This window comes from Budorcas taxicolor, chromosome 3 (assembly GCF_023091745.1).
Source record: "Budorcas taxicolor isolate Tak-1 chromosome 3, Takin1.1, whole genome shotgun sequence".
Classification (NCBI taxonomy): domain Eukaryota; kingdom Metazoa; phylum Chordata; class Mammalia; order Artiodactyla; family Bovidae; genus Budorcas; species Budorcas taxicolor.
Window position 1 is genome coordinate 32,187,522 of NC_068912.1, and position 18,683 is coordinate 32,206,204.

At 47.2% G+C, this 18,683-nt stretch overlaps 1 protein-coding gene across 1 annotated transcript; it reads left to right on the plus strand.

Annotated features, from left to right (window-relative positions):
* Positions 1-386: 386 nt before the first annotated feature.
* Positions 387-18,499, plus strand: LOC128045319 (transmembrane domain-containing protein TMIGD3-like). The gene is made up of 7 exons (XM_052637818.1): positions 387-736; positions 10,007-10,113; positions 12,612-12,959; positions 15,277-15,343; positions 16,069-16,169; positions 16,552-16,610; positions 18,443-18,499. The coding sequence occupies exons 1-7, from the start codon at positions 387-389 to the stop codon at positions 18,455-18,457; spliced, it is 1,047 nt and encodes a 348-aa protein (XP_052493778.1). The 3' UTR covers positions 18,458-18,499.
* Positions 18,500-18,683: the final 184 nt, after the last annotated feature.

Consider the following 18,683-nt stretch of genomic DNA (forward strand, 5'->3'; position numbering starts at 1 on the left):
CTAGCTCTGTGCTTCCTCTTGGCCCATCTCACTTCCCGAAACATCACTAAAGAGCGTTGCTTATCTTGATGGAGCTTGGGTAGCCCTCCAGGGGCAGGGGAACTAAGAGCAGCTGCACTTTCACATTCCGTCACAGAGAACTGTCCTCCCTAGACTTCTGCAAGCTTGGAGATGTGTGGCCTGTGTCAGGGCTGGAAATGATGGCCCTGTGATGGAATCTCTCTAAGGAGACAGGGTGCCGCCAGAGAAGAGAAGGAATGGGTGAGTTGTGAGTTCTGGACGGTGGCTGGACCTCTGGCAGGATGTGTGGCAAGAGCTAGGTGGACTGGCCCACACGGATCTTGCTGGCACACTACTCACCTGGGAAGCTCCTCCTGGAAAACGAGATGCCTGTCAACAGCACTGCCGTGTCCTTGACCAGCGTTACCTACATCACTGTGGAGATTCTCATCGGGCTCTGCGCCATAGTGGGCAACGTGCTGGTCATCTGGGTGGTCAAGCTGAACCCCAGCCTGCAGACCACCACCTTCTATTTCATTGTCTCCCTAGCCCTGGCTGACATTGCTGTCGGGGTGCTGGTTATGCCTCTGGCCATTGTCATCAGCCTGGGTGTCACAATCCACTTTTATAGCTGCCTTTTCATGACCTGCTTGATGCTGATCTTCACCCACGCATCCATCATGTCCTTGCTAGCCATTGCTGTGGACCGATACCTGCGGGTCAAGCTCACAGTCAGGTAACTTGCCTAAAGGGGAGTGGTGTCGGGTGGTGATAGAAGTGCCTGGGAAATGCAGCTACAAGTCCAGATCCAAGACTTTCAAGTGGAAACAAATCCAAATTGGCCTCTGAGCTCGAAAGTGGTTCTTTTCACTATTTGATATGTGAAGGGTTTAGCAATGATAAGCAGAGACTTGGGAACAAGGAATGAAGGAATCCTCCAATCCCCTCTACCCCACTGATACAGGAGTACCTGCTCCATATCCCCTGGGGCAGGGGCTAAAGATGATAAAAACTTGATCCATCTTTAATTAGTGAAAAATGCTCTTGATTATTAGAAATGATAGAAACGTGCTAGATGATAAGATAAGCTGAGAGGAAAAAAAAAAAAAAGAGATAAACTGGTGGTTCTGTCCTTTACAAATGTAGGCTATTTTAAAGTTATTGTAATTTTGCTTCCTCTTCCATAATGCGAAGGGGACCAAAAAAGTTCTCCATTGCAGAAAGTAGCAACAACTTTTCGTGTGACCATGTGAACAGAACAAACTGCCAAATGAATAATTCCCTGGGTGTCCTAAATCACACTGGTCTCTTGCTCCTCTCTTCTCTTGGGCAAAGAGCATGGTGAAGGAGCTACCGATGACTTCGGATACAAACAAGCATTACTTTAACTCTCAGATCTTGAGGTCTGATCTTGGGCAAGTTATTTAACTTTCTGTGTCTCAGTTCTTTAGCATGGTGTTGCAATGCTCTGAACTCAGACTGTTCTCCATTCAATTTCAGCTCCACCACTTTTAGCTTCTACAAGTTGTTTGTCTGTTTCATTTTTTTCACCCATAGAATGGGGACCATACTTGCACCTTCCTGGTAAGGTCAAGTGAGTTAGCACACGTAAAGCACTTAGAAAAATGTCAACAAAGAGTCTGTGCTCAGTAAATAGTAGCTGTCGCTACTCTGATTTTCACCATTACCAACAATGAAATGGAGATTGTCATAAAAATAGCCCCGGTTTGTCATGAGGTTTCATTGAGAGAAAGTCTACTGAGTACATAGCCAGTACTTAATAAAACCCACTTTCTTCTTGTAGTCTGTGTAGCACGTTATCAGGATGAATAGTTTAAGGAGAAATGGTGACTTCTGATTGGGTGAGTCTTTTAAAGTCCTGGAAGAACTTCAACACAACTTTTGCAGCTCCATAGACTCTAACTCAAACACCAAGTGTTTGAAAAGCATAGAGAAGCAGGGACAGACACAGATAGAGGGGAAGTGTGGGAGAGGCAGAGTCTAAATGATGGATGTCAGCATGACAGGTAAAAAAAATAGTGCAGAACGCAGCAGGCAAACATGCTTTGAGCAGATTATTTCTTCTCAGGTAGATGATCCTAGGAGACTTCAATAACTCTTACCTCCCTGGAACTGAAGAATTCTTGGGCTGGAAATGGCGCTGTGAGAGTGGCATGCAAGCCCCAATTGCTGGGAACATGTTGCTGCTGTTCTTTAGTCATTAAGTTGTGTCTGACTCTTTTGCAACCCTATGGGTTGTAGCCCGCCAGGCTCCTCTGTCCATGGGATTCCCCAAGCAAGAATACTGGAGTGGGTTGCCATGTCCTTCTCCAGGGGATCTTCCTAACCCAGGGATCGAACCTGCATTTCCTACATGGCAGACGAATTCTTTACCACTGAGCCAGTAGGGAAGCCCCTGGCAACATACTTCTGACGTATTGGAGATTGTACTTCTTTAGAAAAATGCCCAGAGAACTTTGTTGGATTCTTCTCTGCTCATCTTGTCCTCATATCCAGTAGAGTTTAGTTGAAATCAGCATAGAATCCCAACAGTCCAGCTCCATGCCCCTCCACCCATTAGCAATTTCTGCTGTGAACTCACTGACTCTCTTCCATGCAAACAGATACAGAAGAGTCACCACGCAAAGAAGAATATGGTTGGCTCTGGGCCTTTGCTGGCTGGTGTCATTCCTGGTGGGATTGACCCCCATGTTTGGCTGGAACATGAAACTGAGCTCAGCAGACGAAAACCTCACCTCCCTACCCTGCCAATTCCGTTCAGTCATGAGGATGGATTACATGGTCTACTTCAGCTTCTTCCTGTGGATTCTCGTTCCCCTGGTTGTCATGTGTGCCATCTACTTTGATATCTTCTACATCATCCGGAACCGACTCAGTCAGAACTTTTCTGGCTCCCAAGAGACAGGTGCATTCTACGGACGGGAGTTCAAGACAGCCAAGTCCCTGTTACTGGTTCTTTTCTTGTTTGCTTTGTGCTGGCTGCCTTTGTCCATCATCAACTGTATCCTCTACTTTGATGGGCAAGTGCCGCAGATTGTGCTGTACCTGGGCATCCTGCTCTCCCACGCTAACTCCATGATGAACCCCATCGTCTATGCTTATAAAATAAAGAAGTTCAAGGAAACCTATCTCTTGATCCTCAAAGCCTGTGTGATCTGCCAGCCCTCTAAGTCCATGGACCCAAGCACTGAGCGGACTTCTGAGTAGCTATCCATGAAAGATGGCTGTCCATCTCATTGACCTTCAGATTCGGCATCGACACTTGAGTGCCCTTCCACCTGGGATGGGGCTCTCATGTCTTTGATTCCTTCTACTGATGCGGAAAGCATTTGGCTGGCTGCCTCTATGTCCTTCCCAATGTCCACTTTCTCTAATTCATTTTTTTTTCATGTCCTTCTTTTCTGGGTATCTGACTTGAGGACGATGCTCCATTGTCACTGCTACGTGTCTTCTCCTCGAACAGAAGTTATGGAATCTGAAGGATGCTTCATTGACCTACTGACCAAAAGGGACTGATCGGGCTTGACGTGATGGTGACTCAGTTCGGCTTCACTGTGGAACTAAGCAGAGAACCCTGCTCTCAGCAGTTGCCTGGAAGATGATGGAATGCAAGGACTGGCTCGCGTTTAAGGGGGACTTCACTTTCTGGATTCAGCTGTAAATGTATTGAGTGAATAAAAGATAATAACTAACTTTTTTATAACTCTTTGCTGAGGGTCAGGGTCACTTGGGGCTAGAAGACCCAGCTGGCTGCTCCTGGCACTCAGCCTGCTTGCTATGTGATGCCATGTGACACCTTCTCCTATAAATACTGTGTAAATTCTGGGACCCTCACGCCTGGCCCCAGCACACTCTGCTCCTTTTTCCTGGGCTGATCAGAGTACTTGTCAGCTTTCTGAACCATTCATCATGGGTTAGAGAAGAAACAATTCTGTCTTAGACATGAGTCTCAAATTATTTCCTCTGGTATTTTATTTTAATACCAGAGAGGGGCAAAAAGAGACACCAGACAGCTATTAATATTTGTTGAGCATGTTCTATATACTTCCCTAGTGGTTTAGACAGTAAAGAGTCTGCTTGCAAAGCGGGAGACTCGGGTTTGATTCCTGGGTCAGGAAGATCCCCTGGAGAAGGAAATGGCAACCCACTCCAGTATTCTTGCCTGGAAAATCCCATGGACAGAGGAACCCGGTGGGCTACAGTCTAAGGGGTCACAAAAAGTCGGACATGACTAAGTCGAACACTTTCACTTGCTATGTACTATTTTACATGTGTTCTCTCTTTTGGTCCTGATTGTCTTTAAGGTACCATCCTCACTACCATCTCTATTTTGCAGAAGAAAAAACTGAGGTACAGAGAGTTTAAGTAACTTGTCCACAATCACATAATTAATCAGTATGAGCACCAGGATTTCAAGGCAGCCCTGCTTTATGGGAGAACCCAACATTCTTGCTACCTATCCTTAGACGTGCAGCGGGACTTGCAATTTCTACAAAGCCCAAACTCTTAGTTCACCTTATATACAATTATCAGAATCACGAGTACAAGCTATGGTTTGTATACTTGAGGACTGCTGGGTTGTTTTTTTTTTTTTTTGCCTTAGTTGCTGTTTCCTGTTGGGACACCAGACAGGAATAGAATGCTAGTCATGTCCTTTGGGCATTGTGTGTGGCCCTGGAATTTGGAGGTGGCTCTCTGATTAGGCAGTCCAAATTTGCAGCTGTGGACTCTCAGTCCCAAGTCAATACAGTATGTATATTAACGTGATGAGAACAGCAAGCTGGGGATTTCAGTTAAACCACATCGGAGAGGATAAGTGTACCGAAAATGTGCTTCTTATTAATTCTCAACTAGTTCTGAGAGATTATCTTGACCCTAATCTTAGGCCAGAGCCTGATAACCATATTTATCTTGTTAACATTTCACTTCAGGGAAGTGTTCGTGTGTCTCCTTTTGTCAGCCCAGGCAGAATCAGCACTGTCTGGGATGTTTAAAGTTCTCTACTAATGCCAAACCCAGCTGGTCACCCCAGTCACCTACTTCCTGGTACCATTCACACTCCTGTGTTAGAGGAAGAAGACTGGAGTGCCCACCCCCATTCCTGAGGGTCCCTGGATATAGAAGGGGACTTTGTTCCCGACAAGCTCCCCATCAAATGTTTTGGAGGATCTTTTTTGTTTCAAAAAAGCAAGTCTCTGCCACCTCCAATTTTTTCTTAATGGTATCCCTTTGTTTGATTTCAGCCTTTTCCCCCTGAATTAATTGTTATGGTTTAGTGAAAATGCTCCTCCAGGATGAGACTTTGGGTTTACTCAGAGGCGATGAGTATTTCTGGCACACTGGTCTGCCAACAACTCACCTTTGCCCAATTTAAGACTTGAGGGACATGCTGGTTAGATCTCAGCCTCTAACCCAGTTGCTGTAGCAACATTTGACCTATGCCTTTTTTGGAAGACTTGATTTAAAGGAACTGTTTCTCTCAAAAGAAGACAGCAGTCTGTCCTGAGTCATGTGGTGTCATCAGAAAAGCTGCAGCTCCTGAGTTTCAGAAAAACTTTAATTTCCCTTTTTTCTCCTCCCTTCCTTCTCTCTCTTTTCCTCTCTGATATTCATTGCTTAGTAAACCCACTGAAGGCTTGTAGGAAGTCATATCTTTGGAGTCAGTGAGAATCTCTTGAGCTCAGGGGCTCTCCCAGCCCAGAAGAGGCCTTTCAGTAAAGTATCTTTGGGCGTGAACTCAAAAAAGATGAAGCAAGACTCACCGGTGAGGAGTTGGCCTAGAGGTAGTGAGAACCACCCTGGTTTCAGGTTTAAAAATTAGCGTCACAGGAGTTTCCCCATGTCTGTCTCCTGGCTCCTCCCTTCGGCTAAACATTCTCAAAGGTGGCTGTTAGGCTTGCATTTTAAAGGAAAAGGTAAAGAGACCACTCAGACAAGATCGAGGTTTGCCTCCTCTTCCTCTTCCACACAGATTCACTGGACAAAATGTAGATGTTGAGTAGCTGGCTTATTTACCCGCTTTTTTTCTTTTTATTAACAGTAGAAATTAGTGAAGGCCAACAAAATGAGAACAAATGAAGGCTATTTATTCTGAGCTTTCTAGAGAGAAGAAGTCAGCCACTAAGATTTAGTCACTAGGCCATGTCTGACTCTTTGTGACCCCATGAGCAAGAATACTAGAGTGGGTAGCTATTCCCTTTTCCAGGGGATCTTCCCAACCCAGGGATCGAACCCAGGTTCCCTGTATTGCAGGCAGATCCCTTAGCCTCTGAGCCACCAGGAAACCATTGCCCATTGCTCTCTGACAGAGTCTCAAAGGCAGGAGAAGAGTGGGATGGTTTCTAGGGGAAGAAAGAAGGCTTCAGGTGCACCCTGAGTGGAGACCTTTGGTCTGCGGAGACCGCAGTGGGCTGACTAAAAGTGGGGCATCCTGCGTGGTGAGTTAGGGTTGGTCTTTAGTTGGAAGCAGGACAAAACTTAGGGATGCTGTCAGTTATTCATCTAGCCCTGGCCATGCGGGTCCAATTGTTACAGGGATTATTGTTTGGCTTTCTGGATTGTTACTAGAAATAATGGTCTGACTTCCGATCTGTCTGGTTTATATCAGGCTGGCTTCCTGGGCCAGTTACTATAGACAAGGGGCTGGTTTCCTGGGCTGGTTGCGGGCCAGACTTCTATTTTTATATATGGTTTGGCCATGGTCCACTTGTATCTTCTGTTTCTTAGAACTAAATGCACGTTTTCCACAGAAACTCTGCCCTTACTTACTACAATGGGTATGATGGGAATGAGAAAAGTCAGGGTGCGTCTTGCCCCGGCCACTCGGTGGGCATGGCATATGTAAAGGCTCTTTGTAATCTCTGAAGTGCTCTACAGTTTTGCAGTCTTGTTACTACTGAGGAAACATAGTCGAGTGATGGACAGCAGTTTTTTCTTTCAGATTTAGCATTAGCTCATGGTGCTCATGGTGGCTATGGAGAAGGCAATGGCAGCCCTCTCCAGTACTCTTGCCTGGAAAATCCCATGGACGGAGGAGCCTGGTGGGCTGCAGTCCATGGGGTCGCGAAGAGTCGGACACGACTGAGTGACTTCACTTTCACTTTTCACTTTCCTGCATTGGAGAAGGAAATGGCAACCGACTCAATCCCAGGGATGGCGGAGCCTGGTGGGCTGCCGTCTATGGGGTCGCACAGAGTCGAACACGACTGAAGTGACTTAGCAGCATGGTGGCTATAGTAGCTGTATGAATTTAAACTTAGCCTTATTTAAACTCAGCCTCAATTTTTCTTATTTTTAAAGTGAGACCAGTAATATCTGTTTCAATGTTTTGCTTGTTTTCTTGCTTTTTACTTTTTATTATGAAAAATTTCAAACACACAACAGTGGAGAGACTAGAATAGCAAAGGCTCGTATAACTATTATCTTGCTTTAATAATGATCGGCTCACAGCCAACCTTGTTTCATTAATGGCCCCTCCCCACTTGACCTGATTATTTTGAAATTTTGGACATGAAATTATTTCATCTGTAAGCATTTTGGTTTGTATTTTTAAAAGGTATTTTAAAAATGTAGCTTATTCTTATTACCCCTTTACTTTCTTATTTACATATCAAATAGAATGAAAATTAATTCTCCCCCTAAGAGGGAGCAATAGAACTAATTATACCAAATGATAGTCAGAATGCTAATAGATGCATCTGTTTATTCTCTGCACTCTGAGCCTGTCATTGCTTTAGAATGTTACTTTTTCATGTCTTAGGTATTTTCCTGATATCTGTGCACAATCTTCTTTGGTTAGCACTTTCTTTGGTTTCACGGTACAAGCTCTGAGCAATTCTGAATGTTTTACATGTGGGTTTTCTCAGAGATAAGGGCGTACTTAAAAAAAACCCCCACAATATCAATATTAATTATTGATTGTGATTTAATGAAACACCCCCAAACTTAGAGGCTTAACATGATAATTCTTTATTATCTCTTGTGGTTTTGATGGGTCAGGAATTCAGGAGCATCTTGGTTGGGTGGGTCATGCTTGAGGTCTCTCACAAAGTTGCTGGGTCTGCATTCATCTGGAGGTTTGATGGTGCTGGAGGATGTACTTTCAAGGCGGGTTGTCCATGTCTAGCAAGCTGGTTCCTCTCCTCACGGCTTTTCCACAGTTCCACTTGAGAGTCCCCACAATGTGGCAGCTGACTTCTGAAAGAAAGCAAGCAAGCAGTACAACGTCTGCGGCGGAAGCTGCACCTCTTCTATGATCTAGCCTTGGAAGCCATATGCCATCACTTGTGCCGTATTTTATTGATCACCTGGGCCAGCCCTGATTCAAGACTGGAGGGAGTCACACAGCGGCATGTGTATCAGGAGCCATCTTAGAGGCTGGCTATGACAATGCCATTATCACATCTGAAAAAAGTGTAACAGTGTTTCCTTTTCTTTTATTCTCACTTGAAAAAATTCTTTCTTAATTGGAGGAAAATTGCTTTACAATGTGTTGGTTTCTTCCATGCAGCAGTGAAAATCAGCCACAATTATACATATATCACCTTCCCCTCTCCCCACTCCGCCTCTCTGGGTCATCACAGAGTGCAGGCTGGGTTCCCTGTGTTATACAGCGATCTATTTTACACATGGTAGTGTGTACATGTCGATGCTACTTTCTCCATTTGTCCCACTCTCTCCTTCCCCCACTGTGTCCACAACAATAATTTCTTAATATCATCATCTGTTTAGTCACTGTCCAAATTTTCTCAATTGTTTGCTTCTGTCAGGATCCAAAATCCAGAATTTTCTCCTATTACTAAGTTCCATATATTACAGTTTGTTAGTATGTTTCTCTTGCATGCATACTCAGTTGCTTCGGTCATGTCTGACTCTTTGCAACCCTATGGACTGTAGCCCACCAGGCTCCTCTGTCCATGGGATTCTCCAGGCAAGAATACTGGAGTGGGCTGCTGTGCCCTCCTCCAGGGAGTATGTCTCTCAAGCCCCTTTGAATCTATAGAGTGCTGCTTCATTTTGTCCCCCTGGCAGTTTAATTGTTGACCTCATAAAGGTTTCTTGAGGAATAAATGAGGCAATATAAGCAAAACCCCTCCCATGATGCAGGCCTGCTGCTGGCCCAGTGCTGACTTGGTGTGAATAGAGAAAGGTTCTCCTTGCTCAGGAGCGGACATTATTGAAAACCTGGACAGTCACCACATCCAACCCTTGAGGAGAAGTGCTAGCTCTGGGTGTGACACATAAGCATTCAGCTTAAATTCACCTGAGCGTGGTTCCATAATTCAAACTTTAAAGATCAGTAGCCAGACCATATGGGTCCCACGTGGAATCAGGGGAAGCATCTATCGCATGGACAGCCTTGATGTGTCCCAAGAAGGCTTTCAAGATGTCTGTAGGCTACAGCCTGGCTCTTGATGCCCCAGAACCCACACTTTCACCTGCTCACCTGCTCCGGTTGCCAGCATGTCTGCTTCAGGCTCTACCCTCTCGCCACATTCCCTGGATGAGGCTGCAGTGTTCTCCTGGAAGGCAGGATAGTTATGAATCTCCTTATTGGTCTTCCTCTCAGCTAAATAGGAATTGGGCCTCCAAGAGTGGTGAACAAGACAAGAGGCCTGACTTTGGATGGTACCTGGACCACTGTGCAGGACAGGGCACAGTTGCATAGACGAAGGTGTGCCAGTGATGGTTTCAATTCATCTGCCCTGAGTGTGCCTGGTGTGCCAGATCAGACGTATCCAGGAGGGAGAGCTCTTCTGGGTTTTGGGCTCTACCAGGAAGCCCAGAATTTTGTCATTTTACTCTGTAAGTAAGTTTATGTCTGCAAATGGCTTCCCCCTGCTGAAGCGCCCTTGTGCAGTGCACAACAAGGATACCTGTACATAGCGGCACTTCTTGGATTAACTGGTTGGTCCTTCTTTTCCCTGGTCTCTCCAAACAGGATAAAAACATCTTCAACTCAAAGATATCTGTTTCCTTTAAACAGATCCAGGATTCGTAAGGCCCCTGGGTCCATCTGGCCATCCCAGTTGAAGATTCACTTCTTTCCAGTCATGAGGCTCTTCATTCTACTCTCTTTGACTGTCTTTTCAGGTAAGAGATGGGGAAGGATCATCTCCAGGCCTCCAAGCTTCCCAGAGGCTGTGCATCCTAACCCTAAACTTAGTGCTTTTCCTTTCCTACCTGGAGTTCCTGCTTATTAATAAGTGCAAGCCACCGAAGGAGCTGGAAGGGAAAATAAAAGGTGGTGAAATAATACATCTTGTCCAAATTAGTCCTTGTTCTTCAATCTGATAAAAGGGTTGTGGGGAATTTGAAACCCTCAGCTAAAATGAGGGCCCTGTATTCTCAGTGTAAGTTCCCCTTCCCTTTCCCCTTCTTCTTTTAAAAACATTCGTGCTGATATATGAGGATGGGACTTCCCTTTTCCTGCACATACCTGACCCCAAAGATAAGAAGGTCAGAGGACCAGGCTGCCCCCAGCTCTGCCCTCCTCCAGCCTTGTGATCTCTGAAGTTACTGCATCTCTCTCTGGGTCAGCATCCAGGCTGGCAGACTAACTATCACGTGATCTTTCTCATGGGGTCCATATGAGAACAAAATATCATAGCCTATCAAGTGACATCAAGACACGAGTCTGCTCTGTGGGCTGGTCACACCCACTGCAGGCTATTCTGGAGGCAGCACGGAGGGGCCCCAGTGCACATCTGGAAGGCTGAGGGAGGGCTGGGCTCTCTTAGCCATCTCATCTCCTTGGTCGAACACCTGCCCAGCCACCGTCAAGCTGGATGAGGCCTGTATGACTTCCTTTTAATGAACATCTTGAGAGGACAGAGGTGCCCACATCGGTCTGGCACAGAGGAAACATGAAGTTCTTAGCCCCTGAGGATAGAGCAGAACCGGATGCCTCTGTCTTCAGTCCTGGGCAGCCAGCAGAAGCCTCAAAACTGCCTTACTTTTTATTTTTCTAAAATTTTAAAAAAATTTTATTGAAGTATAGTTGATTTGGGGCTTCCCTGGTGGCAGTAAAGAATCGGCATGCAATTCAGGAGCTGCAGGTTCGATCCCTGGGTTGGGAAGATCGCCTGGAAGAGGGCATGGCAACCCACTCCAGTATTCTTTCCTGGAGAATTCCGTGGACAGAGAAGCCTGGTGGGCTACAGTCCATGGGGTCACAAAGAGCTGGACACAAACTGAGCAACTAAGTGAACACACACACACACACACACATATATTTTTTTCAGATTCTTTTTCATTATAGGTTATTACAAGATACTGAATATAATTCCTTGTACTATGCAATAGGACTTTGTTATTTAGCTGTTTAAGTATACTAGTGTGTATCTGTTAGTTCCAAACTCCTAATTTTTTTCTCCCCCCTGTTCTTTCCCTTTTGGTAACTGTAGTGTTTCCTATGTCTGTGAGTTTGTTTCTGTCTCAAACCTCCTTACTTTCCTTTCAAGGCTGCCAAGGTGAAGTGGGGCAGGGAGCGGGAGCTAGGGGCAGAGAACCTTCTAACAGTAAGCCTCAGGCTCTTCAACCCTCCCCCCAAACAACATGACTGGCCTCCTGAAGCCTTTCAGAGGGGCATATGTATTCTACCTGCTCTTAGAGCAGGGAAAAATTTCTTCTCCAGGTTTGCTGTGTTAGTTTGCTGCTGCTGCTGCTAAGTCGCTTCAGTCGTGTCCGACTCTGTGCAAACCCAGAGACGGCAGCCCACCAGGCTCCCCGTGTCCCTAGGATTCTCCAGGCAAGAACATTGGAGTGGGTTGCCGTTTCCTTCTCCAAGTTAGGCCTCCTGTAACAAAGCCGGACTGTGTGGCTGCAACAATAGACGTTTGTTTCCTTACGGTGATGGAGGCTCAAGTCCAGCAGGTTTGGTTTCTCCCGAGGTCTCTCCTTGGCTTGCAGGGGCCACCTTCTCACTGTCCTCACATTCACCCCTCTGTTATCTGTGTCCTGATCTCCTTTTCTATTAGGACACCAGCCAGATTGGATTGGGGCCTATTCTAACGACCCTGCTTTAACTTCATTACCTCTTTAAAGGTTCTAAATCCACATACAGTCACATTCTAAAGTACCGAGTGGGGCTTCCACAGTGGCTCAGTGGTTAAGAACCCACCCGCGAATGCAGAAGACACGGGTTCCGTCCCCCATCTGGGAAGGTCCCAAATGCTGTGAAGCAATGCAGCTTCTCCTGAGCCTGTGCTCTCGAGCCTGGGAGCTGGAACTACCGAAGCCTGCATGCCCTAGAGCCTGTGCTCCATGACAAGAGAAGCCGCCACAGTGAGAAGCCCGAGTACCGCGAGAGACTAGCCCCTGCTCACCACAACTAGAGAAAGTCCACATGCAACAATGAAGACCCAGCACAGCCAAAAATAAATAAATAAGACTTTTTTAAAAAGCACTGGGTGGTTACCACTTCAACATATAAATTTCAGGGGAACACTGTTCAACCTCTTGACAGTTAGTTGCCAACCCCCAAACAGGCAAAAATCTGCCTCCAATGCTTTCATTAATTTTCCTCCAGGGTACAGGGGCTGAGATGTGTTTAAAAGAACGATGGTGTTTGTCTGCGTGTGTTTTCACAGATGCCATGGTCATGGACGAGAAGGTCAAGGAAAGCTTTGTGCTGGACACAGCTTCCGCCATCTGCAACTACGACACCCACTATAAGGACCACCCCAAGTACTGGTGCCGAGGCTATTTCCGGGACTACTGCGACATCATCGCCTTCACACCCAACAGCACCAACCGCGTGGCCCTGAGGGACACAGGAAACCAACTCATTGTCACTGTGTCCTGCCTGACCAAGGAGGACACGGGCTGGTACTGGTGTGGCATCCAGCGTGACTTTGCCAGAGATGACATGGACTTTACAGAGCTGGTTGTGGCCGATGACAGAGGAGCCGTTGCCGACAGTTTCTGGTCCGGGCAAGGTAAGGAACCTGTCGTAGGTCTAGCTGGGGGTGACCCATGGAGGTGGGTGGGAGCTGGTGAGGTAAATACTCATTGAGCACCAACTCGGTTCTCTGGGTTAACCTGGTCCCTCTCTCCCTCCAGAGTTGGGTGGCTGCTGACAGTGCTGACGATTAACTGGGAATCTGTGGGAAGAGGAGGGTGCCTGGGCCCCAGGGGTGCTCTTAAGGACCTCTCTCCCCTCACAGCCATCTGATTTGGGTGGCTCACCAGTGTGAGAACTTTGCCTTGCGAATGAGAATCTTGAATATTCACTTCTTGAGAGGTGGCTGAGGCTGTAAAAAGTGGACTAGGCACCTGGCCGGGCTTCCCAGGTGGCACTAGTGGGAAAGAACCCGCTTGCCATTGCAGGAGACATAACAGCCGCAGGCTCGATCCCTGGGTCTGGAAGATCTCCTGGAGAAGGGAATGGCAACCCACTCCAGTATTCTTGCCTGGAGGATCCCATGGACAGAGGAGCCTGGTGGGCTATAGTCCATAGCGTCGCAAAGAGTTGGACATGACTGAAGCGACTTAGCAAGCACACAGGCACCCGGGCAAGCAACCTCAAAAATTGTGCACTTAAATAATTTTATGATATACAGAGATAAATATGGTCCAAGAGGTCAATGTTTTCTTTTAAGGGGTACACTTTGCTCCTGGAGGCAGCTGGAAGGGCGTGGGTGGAGCAACCTGGAGGGGCAAGTCTGTCTAAGCCAGTATGTTGCTCCTTTGGGCCAGGCAGAAGGGATAGAGGTTCCATTTGCTCCCCAAAGTCCTTCTGTTCAAGGTTGAAAACCTCCCTTTACACCAGAAAACCTCTCTCAGGCACAATTGCTCTACCTTTTTTCCTTCTTTTTTTTTCCCCCCTCCTGTGGCTTCTCCTTATTTCCATTTCTAGAAGGGATGTCTTGGGCTCCCTGGTGGCTCAGTGGATAAGAATCTGCCTGCCAATGCAGGAGACACAGGTTCGATCCCTGGTCTGGGAAGATCCCACAAACCGTGGACCTGGCACCGCAGCTACTTAAGCCCATGAGCCCTGAAGCCAGTGCTCTGCAACAAGAGAAGCCACTGCAATGAGAGGCCCACGCACCTCAAATAAGAGCAGCCCCCACTCGCTGCAATTGGAGAAAAGTCCTCACAGCAACGAAGACCCAGCCCAGGCAAAAATAAATAAATAAATACAAATTAGAAGGGAAATCTTTTTCCAGCTTCATCAGAGGACAATGCCTGTAGGAAAACATAGCAAAGGGCATAAGGGAGGCTCGGGGAAGCCTCCTCCTGATACTGGAGAGCCTTGCTCACATTTGACCAGCTGGTAATTTCTTCGGCACACATCTTACTGAAAGTGTGACATCCTTCGCATCCACCGTGTTTCTACTTTGAGTGGTTCTGCTTTTACTTAAGTGTTGCAGTCTGTCCTGAGTTTTAGGCTCAGGATGAGAGAAGTCCCACCTAAATGAGCTCCTTAGTTTAAATGAAACACAGACACACCCCATCCCCTGATCTTCTCATACAGGGCAAGGCGGGTGACTGTGGTGGCCCTTTTCTTGCTGGGTTTTGACAGGTGTCAGAAATACAATGTGGCAATCATGTTGCCTACTGATCAGTTCCTTAAGGACAGGACTGGCACTCTGGTGCCTCTGACAGTCCTCTCTCACAGCTGTCAGCCTCTCTAACCAAGGGCCATATTTAGTCAACGTGCAAATCTGGAAAAGGTGCCCCTCCTCCCAGTGCATGGAACTCAATGGCAGGGTATATGGTTTGGCAAACAATGTATGGGCTGGATTTCAGCCCTTCCTTGTTCCATCCCCCTTCTGCCTTGTGTGGGCTTTCCCGAAAGCTCAGTTGGTAAAGAATCTACCCACAATGCAAGAGACTCCGGTTCGATTACTGGGTCAGAAAGATCCTCTGGAGGAGGGATAGGCTACCCACTCCAGTATTCTTGGGCTTCCCTGGTGGCTCAGCTGTAAAAGAATCCACCTGCAATGTGGGAGACTTGGGTTCGATCCCTGGGTTGGGAAGATCTGGAGAAGGGACAGCTATCCACTCTAGTATTCTGGCCTGGAGAATTCCATGGACTGTATATATAGTCCATGGGGTTGCAAAGAGTCGGACACGACTGAGTGACTTTCACTCACTCTGCCCTGTACAGGTGAACATAACCCAGTATTCCCCCAGGGCACTCACTTTCTGGAGACTGAGAGAAGTGTAGGCAGAGGTGCAGAGGTGCAGAAGGTAAAGGAAGGGCCTGAGGTTGGGCCTTACTTGACTCTCAACAAATCCTTTCTGACACAGACCTATCGGGCAACAAGAACAGAAGCTGCAGGGCTTCCAAGGTTGTCCACAAGGCAGATCACTCCAGGTGAGCAACTTTAGGGGACAAGTGGACTTTGGGTGAGCAGTAACAATGCAACACGGCTGTGGGTTTGCACCCTTTACTTTCCAGCTGCGTATTGTTTCTCCTCTTTTGAACTATCCATCTTCAGTGTGACTGTTTGCTTTCTTTTGAAAGAATACAGTTTAGGACTCTTGATTGCAAGCAGCAAAAATGCCCTCTGGCTACTTTGATTAAAACGGAGATTTCATCATAAGGAGAAAGCAGTGTCTGAGGAAATGCAGGGGCAAAGATGTGGCCACGCTCAGAAATGGGGAGCATCATCAGGATTTATCTCTGTCTTCAATCTGCTTCTCTTTTGCGTGTTTGCTTCTTCTCTCTCCCTACTGCCCTCTTATATTCCTTTTTTTTTTTTTCTGCCCTGGGAGAAGATAGTCCACTTGTAGCTGCTGAGTTTCTTTCTCCCTGTTCCCCCAGCCTAAGACCGCATCCTCACATTCCCATGTTAGTCTCCGAGGAGGGGGCTGGGCCTGGCTTGGTGTCAGACAGCCACCCCAGGTCCAATCATGTATGATCATGTGTGATCTGGAGGAGATGGGTGCTCTAAAAGAACCTGGTTTCCAGGGGCTGCTGGAACTTGGTGGGAGCAGGGGCTGGGAGAGGGGATGGGTCCCAGGAAAGGGGATCCTGAGCAGAGAACCTAAACGTGGTTTCTTCCAAGAGATATGGATACTGTCTGTGATTCCTTCCAGGATGTTCATTCTCATCATTTGCATACTGATCACGGGCTTAGCGCTCGTCTCCATATTCAGTCGTTTGTCCCGTAGGAGGAGAAACCAAAGGAACAGAACGGGTAGGTCCAAGTTTGGGGCAGGGGTGGTGGAAATTGAGGAAAATGAACGGGGTCAAGGAACAGTTCTCAAATGGGTGAATGTGACCCTCCTCCTATTGCCTGGGCCCCCAGATTCCCATGCAGCCTGCCCACGGGCTGAGGGCAATTCTGTTTCATGGTCACAAAGGCACCCTGAGAGGTGGCAGAGAGCACTGTGGAGGCATGTGCAGATCAGGGAGGAGGGGGACTGAGACACTGGGGAGATTCTGGGGCACCCGGGCAAGCAGGCGTAGAGAGGTCTCCTTGAGAAGAAGGGCTGGGAGTGGTTGGCAGTGGAAAAGGACAAGCCCAAGAGGAGTGGCCCTTAGGCTTTGTGCCTCCTTCTTCCCTTGGGCGATTGCAGGTAAAGGCCTAACGAGAAACCAGAAAACCAGCCAAGCTTCTGCGAGCCCCACTCCGCTGGTAAGTTCCCTCCTTGACTCTTCTATCTTGGGTTCCATACCCACTGCTCCCTGAGCTGCAGGGCTCCCTGTTCCTAAACATACGAACTGTGTTCAGAAGAGGGTGTGTAGATACGCCCATCTTTCCCGTGGGGCCGCTTCAGAGAAGCCAGAATCCCCAAGGCCACCAGGTGGGGAATCGGCTAACCTCTCAAATGGACGCAGGGTAGAGACAGCATCAGACCCAAGCACCACTAGTTGGCTAATAGGTTTTTGTTTGTTTTTATGCTCAGAAGCCACAGAAATACCTTGGGCAATGGAGAAACTGTGGGCATAACTATAAAACAGACTCCAACCTCCTCTGGGCATGGAAATGTAGAAAACAACATTTTAGAGAACGAGAGAACACAAGCAAACCAGAAGCATCTGTTAATGAAACACAAGGGTCTACAGCCAGACAAATCTGAAACCCAAAGCTTGGTGTTAATTTGGCTGTGGGGCCAGAGCAGGAGCTCTAAGAATTCAAAGCAGTGGCTCCCATGGCATTCCTGGCTTTTTGCCACCTAAGAGCTGTGGAGGTGTGGGATATAGACAAAGCAAACATCTTGCTTGGTTTTGCCAAAGATCACACCTTTTGGGGGGCTTCCCAGGGGTCTTAGTAAAGAATCCACCTGCAATGCAGGAGACCTGGGTTTTAATCCCTGGGTTGGGAAGATCCCCTGGAGAAGGAAATGGCTACCCACTCCAGTATTCTTCCTGGAGAATCCCATGGGTGGAGGAGCCTGATGGGGCTACAGTCCAGTTCAGTTCAGTTCATTTGCTCTGTCGTGTCTGACTCTTTGCGACCCCGTGGACCGCAGCACACCAGGCCTCCCTGTCCATCACCGACTCCCAGAATTTACTCAAACTCATGTCCATTGAGTCAGTGATGCCATCCAACCATCTCATCCTCTGTCATCAGCTTCTCCTCCCACCTTCAATCTTTCCCAGCATCAGGATCTTTTCCAATGAGTCAGTTATTCGCATCAGGGGGCCAATGTATTGGAGTTGGGCTACAGTCCATGGGGTCAAAAAGAGTTGGGCCTAATCGAGTGACTAAACACACACACACTCCCTTTGGGACACAACTGGAGTCTAGGTTTTTGCAAAAACTATTTTCACCTCTTTAAGGCATGACCTAGGGCAACTTATTACTTGTCTGTTTACTTCTGTATAAGTTGAGGACCCCATACTCCCCAGGATTTTTTATTCATTCACTCATTCATTCATTCAATAAACAATGACCATACCAGATTCTGGAATACATAGCTGAGTCAAAGAAATAGCATCTGTCTTCACGGAGCTTATGATGTAGAGTGGGAGATAGGCAAACCATCTCAGACACACGCTCACACACACACACACACACACACACACACACGTGAAATTGTCAACTATAAGTACTCTAAAGGAGAGATGCATGGTGCTATGAAAGTTGAGGCAACGGAACCCAACTCAAATTCTTATCTAGCAGGGCATTGTACAATCTGGTTTAGCCACGGCAAGCTTCCTCACACTCAGGCAATGGGAATGTGCAGCCTGGGTCAGGGTCTCTTCTGGGCTCTGAAGGAGTCAGCTGCATTCGTGTCACCAGAGCTTGGTGAGAGTTAAACGCAGGCCCCATGCACCAAGCTTTGCTGCCAACTAGCTGATGACCTTTAAATTATGACATCTGATTTTTGCTCTGAAAACAAACTTTGGTGTTGGGCCCCTGTGAAGCCCCTATGATCGAGTTTCCCACTTTTGCTGCAGAAACACCCAGCAGAGGTAGGCAATAAATCTCAATTCAATTCTCCTTTTATATTTCCAACAAAGCAGACAACTCTTTGACGTCCCTTCCGCATGTCCTGACTCCAAAGGCTCACACTGAACAGATGGGGCTGAAGATTTCTTTTATTCTTAAGTTCATAAATAAAATGATGTTACAGTGGAATCACCATGACAACTGGCCCACAACCTGGGGACTGATTCTGATCTCAGGTGTTCTGAAGGCCCCTCTCACCTCGCCAGCTATCATTTGCAGATAGGTAAGAACAGACCCAGTCATGGGGTTGTG

Coding starts and splice junctions, on each gene's coding strand:
- LOC128045319 (XM_052637818.1), top strand. CDS start 387: ATGCCTGTCAACAGCACTGCCGTGTCCTTGACCAGCGTTACCTACATC. Junction 12,960..15,276: donor CAGTTTCTGGTCCGGGCAAG/GTAAGGAACCTG, acceptor TTTCTGACACAG/ACCTATCGGGCAACAAGAAC. Junction 15,344..16,068: donor CACAAGGCAGATCACTCCAG/GTGAGCAACTTT, acceptor GATTCCTTCCAG/GATGTTCATTCTCATCATTT.